Raw genomic sequence first — 12077 nt, 5'->3', positions numbered from 1 at the left:
ACCGAGCACACATCTTGAGTGACAACGACGCAGAGGTGGCCTTGCCAACTTTGAGGCTCCGTACGCACACCAGGGCGCACCAGTGAGACGAGCGTTACGCGCCGTACATACGGCGTGCCGGCTTTCTCGAGCTTGTCCGTGTTGTCAACCACGGTCTTCCGCCCCTTGACCCAGCACTACTTACTGTAGCTGTAGACAGGTGCGAGTGCATTATTTGTACGCAAACTTTCTTATAACAAATTTGAGGCAACTAACAGTCGTTCTATTCTTATAACAGGTGGAGGCCTAAGACCCACACATTCCACCTACCTTGTGGCGAGATGACCTTGACCATGCAGGACATGAAGGTTATTTTTGGCCTTCGGTTGGGGGACTTTCAGTGACAGGGATAGTTGACAACGATCACTGGAGGGAGCTGGTGGCTTAGTTTACTAGCTTTCTTCCACCGGACGACGAGGTTTCCAAGAAAAATAAGTGAGAAATTCAAGCCTATTTAATACTTGCATGCTTTCCTACAGTCATCGGGTCTCATTTTCTTTGGTCAATTTCAAAAAAAGTTCCGGTGTTTCGTCGTCCTGGATCATAGAGCGCTTTGATTACTTGAACCCACAAGCTGAGGAGGCTCTGATCGACAGGTTCGCTCGAGTGTGGCTCTGGCACTTTCTTGGTGCTTTCCTCTTCCCAGACGCCTCGGGCAACACCATCAGCTAGATCTTCCTTGACATACTACGGCAGCCATGGGAGAACATAGCGGCGTACAGCTGGGGCAACGCAGTCTTGGCATGGACGTATCGATAGCTATGCGTTGCCTGCCGTCGCATCTCAGGGTATGCAAACCTTAGGGGTTGCTTGTACCTACTCCAGGTTTGGTGTTGGGAACGATGGCCCCTTGGGAGGCCTCTTAATACTGATTTACCGGTAAATACTTCGGTTCATAATATTCTTCGATATGGTTACATATGATGAGTTTATTAATGGCTAATTCATTATCATGTTCAATGCAGCAATGGAACGGACAGCATACACTCCCTACAGCTCTGTTTATCTGGACGGAATCAGAGTTAGTTAGAGGGAATGCGAGGCGTAAGTACAGGGAGTACACGGGCGGTCTCGATGTCCTGACACAGCCCCAGGTTACGCTCTCTTTACTATCATACATATGTCTTGTTCGATGTACACTATATCACAACCTAACACAATTACAAAATGTTCAGGTGTATTGGTGTCCTTGGGATGCCCTGGAGCTCCAGTACTATCTCTGTCCTATCACTAGGGACGAGTCAGAGGAGTATGGCTGCAACATCCCTCTTATTTTCTTCCACGTGGTCGAGATTCACTTGCCCATCAAGGTCTGCAGACAGTTTGGAAGAATGATAGGCTGCTCACCACCTCTTTACTCCACCAACCAAAGATTGCACGGGTGCGTTATCGATTAATAACAAAGCTACAATTCAGAGGTGCGTGTGGTACAACTAACATCGTTTTGTTGCAGGTATGACCGTAGGAAGAGGTACAAGACCAAGGATTGGCGCATAACACACAACGCGCACATCCACTTGTGGGAGACCAGAGAACGGCAGCCGATCCATTCGGGTCCTCCACACGACTAGCACACCTTCGACGAGTACCTACGGTGGCTTCACAGGTCTACGAGGACATATATCAAGCCCTCATACACTGAGGATGCGATTGACGAGGACTCAGAGGAAGATGTCATCGAAAATGTGTACGACATTACCACTAGGGAGGACACACAGCTACAGAGAGCCCGCTTCAAAGATACATGGTAAGATACTTGAATGGTATAATTTGTTATCCTTTTAGTATTAAGTATGTGTACTAAAACTATCTAACCGCGTTTCTGTACCCAGGCGACACAATTGTCAAGGATGTCCAACAAAGCAGCGTTCTGGCTTCACGAGTCTAGAGGGCTAGGGCCAGGCATTCTCGCGGCTTTTATGGAGGTAAACATAAACTAGTCTGTTCCAAAAATGTTTCTTTAGTATATATGCGTTTGGGAAATGCACTAACTTTAACGTCTATTTATGCAGAAGGTGAAGAAGAGCTGCAGGAAGCTAGCTCAGAAGCTAAGCTACATGGACACTCCTTATGAGGAACCACCACTCCCGGCGCGGTCGGATGGCATGTCTTCAGCCTCTTTGAGGACACCAGCTGGCCCTTCTCAGCCGATGACAGCTGCCACTTCCACGGTGCGTACACCACCACATCATAGCGTTGGGAAGGACCCTACAACCGAGGACGACGAGGATGATGATGATGACAACGACGACCCCTCTGGCTTCCACAGACAGCACGACCAGTGGGACGATTGGCCGTAGGACAAGATTGGCATGTCTCAGCTAGGTGGTGCCCCGCTTGGTACCTAAGGAGCCTCACAGGTACTAACGAAGGTAGTTTCTTTAAATACGTAGGCTATATGAACTAACGATCATGAAGAATTCTAAGTAATCATGCATATCATATACTTATAGGGTATGAGCCATATGCACCGGCGACGCGACCACACCAACGTTGGCTACACTCCCAATGTGTTGCCAACAAATCCGAAGAGACAGAGGCGTCCGAGGGATCCTTACACTCATGGGTCTTAGTTTGTTAGGTCGAACTATTATTGACGTCCAAAACTTGTAGGCTTAGTTGGTTATGTTATGTTGAACTTATGTCAAACCAATGAAAATGTTATGTGGCAGCTTGTCAACTTGCGGACGAACTTCATTTATTTGCTTCATATTCGTTTCAATGAGTCACGACATCACTGCATGTGAGATTAAGTAGCACCTAGTTCGGAAACCAGCGGTCCCGGGGTATCTCGACGCCAGTGGCCAACGTCTTGCGCGAGGGGTCAAGGAAGCTGGGGTCCATGGTCACGTCGCCGCCGATCCTACAATATGGGGCCAAAAAGCCAAATAAATAAGTTCCCTTAAAAAAATATGCGTTTCAATCCGATCAATTTTTTTGTAATCGATTAGTTAACATGGTGGTTAATCATATTATGAAAGATGAAAAAAAATCATTGGCTTATCAAATTCTCTATTCGGTCATGAAAAAAATTCAACAAAAGACAGAAATAAATCCACTATTGATTTTACGTCAAGCAATACTTAGAATAACTCCCACTATCGACGCGACACGTTCTGATTAAACTGTCTAGGTATCGCTAGGCGGGCGGCGGCTAGGTGGGCTTGCTGCTCGGGCAGGCGGGCCTGGCCGCAGGGTTTTATTTGGATCTGCCGCGCCACAGATCAGGGCGTGGCACTGTCGCGCCAAGGTCGGTGGCGCGGCAGGCCCTGCCACATCAACGGTCAGCGAATCCAGTCGCCGCCACGTCAGCCCTCTGCCGTGCCACTATGCATGGCGTGGCATAGGCATTTGGCCGCGCTAGGGCAATAGGAGCGGCCAAAAGTGTTAGTTTTAAAAAAACAAGCAGTGTGAGATTTAAAATTAGTTTTCAAAATGTGTTAAAATTAAAAAAATCATGGTAGCCCAGTGCTACTCCTCATGGGCGGCGGCATGGGCGCTGGCGAAAGCACCGTGCTCAAGCAAATCATGAAGGAGTGAGTCATTCTGTCGGGTTCATGGACCCGCTTCTCTGCAAAACTTGACCTAGCAGGTGGCACAGCGACAGCATGCGTCTGAGCCGACCCAGCTACACAAATAACAGGCAAAGACCACGATCTAGTATGGGTCCCCATCGAGGTCGGACGAGACGGAGCCCGCACCTAAGGGATCGGGCGAGGCGGAGCCCGCACCCAAGGGGCTGGGCGAGATAGAAGGCCTAGCCGTGGTGGGACTGCAGTCCGACTTTGACCCCCCTTTTCTTCGACCGAGGATACATCGGACCTCTGCTCGCTGCTCTTTCCCGATCAACACGGTCGGGACCGATTGGGAGCGACCGACCAGGGACACCCACTCAGTGTGGGCCCAGGGAGCAGGCGGAACAGATAAGATAAGACGCTTAAGTCAACCGTAATACCGATGACCGTACCCTGCCATGCCCTGCGCGCTTGCAGGACGGTGTCGTCAAGGCATGACAGGCAAACACGGTAGAGCCTACCAGACGCGCCAGAGCATAAACAGTGTTGTGAGCGCCGTCGTTTACCGTACCAGGCAAACACGGTAGAGCCTGCCAGACATGTCTAGGCATAAACAATATTATGGGCGCTGGCAGCCATCCTGTACCCGAAGGTGTGAGCAACAAGACTAGGCAGCACACGTATATATTCTTTCTCTTTCTCTCTGACTTGTAAGGCATTCCCTTTCAACTATAAAAGGGGATACGCTCTCTCCTATAAAACAAGTCTCTCTCTCGAAGACATACTCGACGACTCGAGAACACAACAGCTCAACAACTCTAGAGACACACGGAGCATACGCTCCTTCGATCGAGCCTCTAACACCCCCTTCTCATTCCTTACTCATTTGTAACCCCATAGCAAACTTCGAGCACCTTGACTCAGGAATAAAGTTACCGACCGACCTTAACTGGACGTAGGGCCAGTTGCCTGAGCCAGTATAAATCCTGTGTCATTGAGTGCTAGGCCACATTCTATCACAACGCACGACAAAACTATAAATATTTACTTGTTGATCACTTTTCGCACCGACACATTCCTTCCAAAACCAGGTGCAGCATATATAGAGAACATCAGGGACGTACCTACTCCCCTGCGATGCAATACGATGCCATACAGGGTGTTCTGGACTAGGGCGACGGCGAACGCCGTGGTTGTGGAGGCCGACGCGTTCAAGGAGTTGGACGTGATCTACCAAGAGCAAATTTCTTCATTGCCACTGAAACATATAACACTCCCTTCACTGCCATCGATTCTAAATTTCAAATCCCTTCACTGCCATTGCCGTCCAATGCAGGGAGATTATTGTTAGATAGCATGTGAAAGACAATCTTACCCTTAGAAATTTTCTCTATAATAATCCCTTGGTTGCCATTGAACTTTAGAACACAGGCAAATCAATTGGAGACCTATCAGCAATATGCAGTGACAAAAATGATAACATTTCAACACATGCATAGAAATATGACAACAATATTATATTCATAGAATACTTAATATGGTTCACAACATCCATATAATATATTGATATTCATTAGTTCAAATGTTTACCAACCAAACTAGCAATTCATTGGATCACAGACCAAACAAAATAACAGGTTCAAGCAGCCATTGTTGTCCATTCAATTCTCAACTAGGCTCATACTTGCTAAGCAAAATAAGCAGCCATAAGTTTATATATCAAGCAAAATAAGAGGGTTGCACAACATTATAGACCATACAAATGAGTTGCTTGAACTACAAATTCAAATATGGAAGTTTTCTCTTGCTTCTAGTGTGTGCAGCAGGGCTTTGCCTTAGAGGGTTCTTGCTTCTAGTCCCCATTGCTGGACTATCTGTTGGTGTTGTAACTTGCTGCTGCTTCTTTTTTCCCTTGTGCCTTTGCCTTCCTTTTACCCTTTTTCTCTACTATAGGCATGGATGTGGCAGCTGGTGGTGTGGTTTCACCTAAAGTGAACAAAGGGTATTCAATGGAAAGTGTCTCAGGTTGGTATGAGCCACTACCAGACCTGCATGTGAGTGAGTTTTACACTTTTAGAGAATAATATTGAGAATGCTATAATTAAGAACAAATGACATTGGATATTGGACACATACCTGAGAGAGTTTCCAGAATCTAAGATAAGCGAGGCACTTTGGCTGTAATACAAAAAATGAAATGCATTTTTTAGAAAAATAATTAGAATTTAAATTTCAGATCTCTAAGTATATGGAGGCATACCTAGGAGGAAAATGCATTGTTTTGGGTCCTGGGTCAGCTGGGCAATGCTACTCTCACATTCAGTTGTTTTCTTCCTTCTTTTTGGTGGCCCCCTGCATGAACATAAACATCAATGAGATCTCAAAAGGAAGCAATATGAAATCAATAACAAGTCAAACTAAGTAAAGATTAGAATGCTTACTTCTCAGCTAGCATAGCTGCTATATCCTCAGGGTCACCATCCTTGCAGTTATACCAGCGGTGTCCATAATCCTTACAAATGGGGCATTGATGTGACCCTTTCTTCTTTGTTGTGCTGCCATTGGCCTCTGTACATCCTTTGGCTCTCTTGTTCTGCCTTCTACCAGATGTAGATTTTATAAGTGGTGGATGCATAAAGTAACCATGGTCAGATTGTGGCCATTAGAATTTGTCAGGCATAGCAGGGATAAGAATCTCATATGCTGCTCTAAATTTCTGAACTGAATAATACATGTCAACATATTTCTCCAAACTGCACCCGCACCGTTTCCCGTGCCTGTCGCTCACGCCCCCTCTACACCCACGCGAATGCAGGTGGGCCCAACAGCTGTAGCAGGCGGATGCGACATATGGGTACCACTACAACACGTGCAACACCAGATTTACTTTTGCAACATCTAGATTAAACAATTGCAACATATGTCTGAAACACTAGAAAAATACGTGTGTAGCCATTGCAAAAACATATGCAACATCTAGATGAGATAGTTGAAACATATGTTTGAAACATACGCAACATCCGCATGAAACACTTGCAACATATGTGTGAAACATACACAACATCAAGATAAAACACGCTTGCAACATACGCATGAAAACATAGATGAAATATTGGGAACAGACCTTTGCACCATACGTGTACAACCATTGCAACATATGCAACATTCCGATCTACTTTTTACAACATCCATCTGAATCAATTGCAACATTATAAAACATCTGAAACATTTGAAACATAGTCTTACAACATGCGCTTTCTGCGCAATATCTCCTTGCTACTTGGAAGAATGGAGGCTCGTCGCCGTGTGGAGTTTACCGGAGGCAACGGCCTGGGCGCGAGGAGTGGAGCTAGGTCGGCGAGCGGATCTTAGCGAAGAACGAGAAGATTGGCGCCCAGATCGAGTTCAAGGAGGTGTCGGACCAATCTCAGAAGAAGGGCAGTCGGCGGTCCGTTGGTCCGGGGCGCCAGGGAGCAAGCGTGGGCGGCGCGATGCCAGGTCGGAGCAGCGAGGAGGCTGGAGGGGGGGGCGTGGTTGCGCTGGTGTCCGTTGGGGCTGCGCGTTGGGTGCGACGCAGTGGGGAAGGAAGAGGCCCGCGAGGCAGGAAGAGCGATTTCTTTTTTTTTTAAGAAACTCTGTAGCGGATAGAAGGACGTAGTTTTGCTAGCGGCGTGGCCCAATAAACGGAGCGTTCTGGCGGATGAACGCCTGTTTCCAGCCTTACCGAAAAAAAGGTATAGGGGCGTCAGTGACGCTGCGAGAAATGTCACTTGTTCTCCATCTTCTCTCTCTACTTACTCCACGTTGGCAATGCAGGCGCTGAATAGTTATTTTAAGCACACCACGTCGCTGACTCGCTATGCTCTAGTAAAATTACTTTTTGAGAAAGCCGGACGACGCATGTGAGTACGTACATGAGGATGCGACGGGGCCAGCGAAAGCGAGTGGAACCACAGGTACGTAGCTCGCGACCGATCAACGGTCGATAAAATAAATCAATAAATATTTCCTGCACACGGCTTCGGCGACAAAGACACCTGCACGCGATGCGCGAGTTCTTAATAAGCCATTCTTTCACCGTGCACGGTAGCACGCGGAATTCACTTTGCATATATTTTAAAATAAAAAATAAAAGGAACCACTACATGTTACAATACCGGAGCGGCACACGCTGCTTTCGGGTGCTAGTTCGGTTAGATCCTCTCCAAGCTGCTATACTACTACTAAAATCGTCCCACGCATTAAACGTGCCCGCGTCGATGGCGTTCGCCGATCGGTCAAACAAGCCGCGCGCGTAACGCCAGTTTGACACATTGACTTGTTGCAGAATAATCTTCCACTGGATCGCCGGTCAGTTTCGTTCGTGCCTCGGAACGTATATAAGCGCGGACGCGCGAGGCGCCGACAACGCCATGCAAGCAAGCGCGCCGAGGGACGCGCATCTATCACTTGCGCGCGCGCTCGGCCAGCATGGATCCGTTCTACTTCGGCCCGGACCAGCAGCTGGACGCCGCCGCCGTCGACGAGGACGACTACCTGACGAGCCTCGGCCTGGTCCTCTCGCCGGCGCCACCAGCGGCGTTGCCCTTGCCCGCCGGCGCATTTGAGGCGTACCAGCGGCGTGTGCCGGCGTTGCTGGAGTACAACTCCCTGACGATGAGCGGCCGGCGGTACAACGTAGAGCGGAACATGCACCGGAGGATGTTCAGTTACCTGAGACGCGTCGCTCAGGTCGCCGCCGCGGCCTCCACGGGGGCCGTGGTGGCCCCAGCGTTCCCGGCGCCCGCGGACGAGACCATGACCACCGTTGGGGTTTTTGGGTCGTCGCAGCAGGCGCCGCGAAGCTCGCGGTTCCGGCACATCATGCGCGAGCGGCTGCGGCGGGAGCGCCTAAGCCAGGGATTCGCCGACCTCCACGCGCTTCTGCCCCCCGGCGCGTCTTCAAAAGTTAGTCGCAAAAACACACGAACGTCACGCACGCACGAGTGCTTTTCGATCGGCTTGTCAGCTCAGCTGTGCGGGCGTGACATGAGCAAGCAAAATAACCTGTTGTGCGCACGCACGCATGCAGGGTGGCAAGAACGACATCGTCGGCGCGGCGGCGGGCTACATCAGGGAGCTGGGGGCCAGGAAGGAGTGGCTCAGCGCCAGGAACGAGGAGCTCCTACACAGGGCCGCGACCCGGTGGAGTGGAGGAACGAGGAGTAGCGTCGGCAGGGTCATGGTGGTGAAGGTGCGAGCCGAGAGCCAAGACCATTCGACGGTGGTTAATGCGTCTGAGAGGGTGCTCCAGCGGCTCAAGGCCATGGAGGAGCTGCAGGTGACGGCGATCCGATCGCGAATCTGCGCCGGAGGCATGTGGATGAACGTCGGAGTGGAAGGCCAGGTACGTACGCACCTAGTTTTTTTTTCCTGTCGAACATCACTCACTCTAGATGTAACGTATACGTACGTTGGATGTGAAATATTCTCCTGAAATTGGACATTAAACGTACGTTTGCTGTAGGCCACACCCATGTGTCGGGTTTATAAACCCAGGGTTCCCAATAGACTCGCTTCCCTGTAAAACTCGGCCCAGCAGGCAGTGCAACGACAGCACGTGATTGGGCCGGCCCGGATACATAATGATAGGCCGAGATAACGATCTGGTCTTCGATCGAAAGGTCTGGCCAAGGTGGGACCACAGTCTGACTCCGACTCCCTTCTTCGACCGAGGATACGCCGAACCTATGTTCGTTGCTCTTTCCCGACCGACACGGTCGGGACCGACTGGGAACGACTGACCGGGGATGCCCGATCGGTGTGGGTCCGGGGAGCAGGCGGAGCAGATAAGGTGAGGCGCTCAAGTCAACCGCAATATCGAGAACTGTACCCTGCCATGCCCTGCGCACCTGTAGAACGGTGCCATCGGAGCATGTCAGGCGAACATGGTAGAGCCTGCCAGATGTGTCTGAACATAAACAGTATTGTGGGCGTCGACGGCCATCCCGTACCCGATGGTGTGGGTAATAAGACTAGACAGCACACATATACACTCTCTTTTTTCTGACTTGTAAGGCCATTCCCTTCAACTATAAAAGGGGATGAGCTCTCTCCTAAAAGCCCCCCCCCCCCCGAAGACTGGTCGACTCGACAACTCAATAGCTCTAGTACTCGACAGCTACACAATCTACACGTTCTCAACAGCTGATAAGCTCGAACACACAGAGCATATGTTTCAATACTTAGCGCACGTTTGAGCATCCGTCACTCTCTTCCACTCGGTTCAGAGTTCGACCGGGCCTCTAACACCCCCTTTCTCATTCCTTACTCGTTTGTAACCCCACAGCAAACTTCGAGCACCTAGGCTCAGGAATAAAGTCACCGATCGATATCAATTGGACGTAGGACCTATTGCATGAACCAGTATAAATCCTGTGTCATTGAGTGCTAGGTCACATCCGATCATAACGCATGGTAAAACTACAAATATTTAGTTGTTGGACACTTTTTGCACCGACGGTTGGCGCCGTCCGTGGGAGGACGTCGTGCGTTCACGCCTTTGGTCATCGGATGGCCCACCTTTCCACTATCTTCGGCATGGCGGGCTCGAGCGATACGATTCGCTTTGACTCGCTGGAGTTTCCCACGCTCCCACTTGCTAGGATGTGGGCTCCTCCCATCTTCGTGCCACTCCAGACCTTCCTCTTCGGAAGTCTGGACTTTGTCGCCGACCATCTCGACGTACTTCGCCTCTGTGAAGAGGCGCTTGTCCCGGTGCCCACTGGAGGAGGAGCGCCCTCCACCGGCTGCAACGGGCCACTCGATGACCACAACGTCGAGACACCCGCACTTCGCCTCGAGCCCATGCTGTGCTCAAACCCCACGGTGAGTGATGTACATATTGTTTTTTACTCACTATTTAACACCTTCCGCTGACTCTCTGGAGGGACCACGTTATCCCCACCACGACCACTGTGCGACCGGTTCCCCTATGGCTTCATACCCCCCGTGGACGCGTGCGCGCGGGGACTCCGAAGGATGCTGACGCCGCACCCTCTCACGTCCGAGTTCGTGGGGATGACAGGCTATGCTCCCACCTCCTTCCACGACCTCGTCGATGACGAGGTCGAAAGCGATGTCTCTAGCATCGATGACGTCATGGCACCTGGCCACCCTCTGTCCCAGGAGTGCGCTATGGCGGACGCCCCGAGACAGCCAACAAAGGTAGTGGAGTCTTAGTAGACCCACACCCCTCTGGACCCCCGTGCACAGGCGCTGGCGCGTGCGCAACAGCACGACGAGGAGTTACGGCAAAGGCGGCAGAGCCAGCCACCACCTGCACCGGAGCGCCCGGCGCATCACGCTGCGCCACATGCGCGTAACTCGGCAAGCGGCGCTTCAGGTCAGGCCCGTCAGGTCTAGCGTAACATACTGGATGGAGGGGATGACCCCCTTAGTTTTCTTGGGCTGGCCAGAACATCGCTGTTGCAGCGATGCTTCTGCTTGGCCTCCCTGAGCTTGCCGACCCAGAGGAACAGACAATCCACCAGAACCTCCAGGCGCTGGTGGAGACCGCCACCGTTTAGCAGGCGGTGAGCTCCACATCGCGACATCGGCTCGTGGCCTCTTGCCCAACCGGGGACTGGGGCCACACCAGTCGAATCGCTCCGTCCACTCACCGCAGAAGTTGCCAGGTGTGGAGCAGGAAGCCACGGCTGCACTGTAGCCAACCCGACACCCACTCCACACCGACCACGTGTGCATGAACGGCTCAGGCCAAACCATGATGCTCACAGCGTCATCAACAATCGACGCCACACCTGGTATGATGATAACGCCCATCGAATGGCGGCAAGAGCAGGCAGCACGGGCCTCGGCCTGACCAGAGTGCGAGGACATGCACCCCGGGCATGGTGGCCGACCAAACAACTAGAGCCCTAGCCTAGATGGCCCAAGGCCATGGGCCTTTGGTTATCGCATCCAGAAAGCATCGTTCCCATACGACCGCCCACCAACATCGTCAGGTACCCCAGGAAGATGAACCCCGGTATATAGCTCGAAGGCTTCTGGCTCGCCTGCCAAGCCAGAGGAGTGGATGATGACTACTTCATCATCTAGTACCTCCCCATCTGCATGGGGGAGCCCGACAGCATCCGCGGCTGGGCAGATCTCAAGAAGGTCTTCGTCGAAAATTTCTAGGGGACGTCCGTCCGTCCTAGGAATTCCTAGGACCTCAAGAGCTATCAGCAGGAGCCCAATGAGTCTCTACAGGATTACATCCCTAGGTTTTCAAAGCAGTGCAACTCCCTTCCTGATGTCATTGATGCGAACGTCATCAACGCGTTCCTCTCTAGGACAACCTACAAGTCCTTGATCCACAAGCTCAGTTGTGTGAAGCCCTGTACCACTCGTGACCTGCTCGACCTCGCCACGAACCATGCCTCCAGCGAGGAGGTGGTTAGGGCAGTCTTCAGCAGTGGTCAGGACAGGGGCAAGGCCAAGTGCGAGGACCAAGGTGAGTGCCCCTCCACACAAAAGGGC

General features: G+C 51.2%; 1 protein-coding gene and 2 long non-coding RNA genes across 4 annotated transcripts; all 3 read left to right on the top strand.

Moving 5' to 3' along the window:
- Window positions 1–14: 14 nt before the first annotated feature.
- Window positions 15–1124, top strand: LOC136459135 (uncharacterized). Its single transcript, XR_010760144.1, has 4 exons — window positions 15–199; window positions 278–474; window positions 636–918; window positions 1005–1124. It is a non-coding gene; the product is annotated as an uncharacterized lncRNA (long non-coding RNA).
- Window positions 1125–1225: 101 nt separating this feature from the next.
- On the top strand, window positions 1226–2670 carry LOC136459134 (uncharacterized). Its single transcript, XR_010760143.1, has 5 exons — window positions 1226–1420; window positions 1493–1786; window positions 1872–1964; window positions 2052–2399; window positions 2493–2670. It is a non-coding gene; the product is annotated as an uncharacterized lncRNA (long non-coding RNA).
- Window positions 2671–7986: 5316 nt separating this feature from the next.
- Window positions 7987–9527, top strand: LOC136456641 (transcription factor BHLH148-like). Of its 2 annotated transcripts, XM_066456566.1 has the most exons (3): window positions 7987–8501; window positions 8626–8940; window positions 9061–9527. In XM_066456566.1, exons 1-3 carry the CDS (start codon window positions 8025–8027, stop codon window positions 9118–9120), a joined length of 852 nt encoding a protein of 283 aa, XP_066312663.1. In that variant the 5' UTR covers window positions 7987–8024; the 3' UTR covers window positions 9121–9527. The 2 variants fall into 2 exon arrangements, with proteins under 2 accessions (XP_066312663.1, XP_066312662.1); XM_066456565.1 differs by having other exon boundaries at window positions 8626–9160.
- Window positions 9528–12077: the final 2550 nt, after the last annotated feature.

This window comes from Miscanthus floridulus, chromosome 6 (genome assembly GCF_019320115.1).
Source record: "Miscanthus floridulus cultivar M001 chromosome 6, ASM1932011v1, whole genome shotgun sequence".
NCBI lineage: Eukaryota > Viridiplantae > Streptophyta > Magnoliopsida > Poales > Poaceae > Miscanthus > Miscanthus floridulus.
The sequence above is the reverse complement of the archived record's forward strand: the minus strand, read 5'-3'. Positions and strand labels throughout refer to the sequence as shown.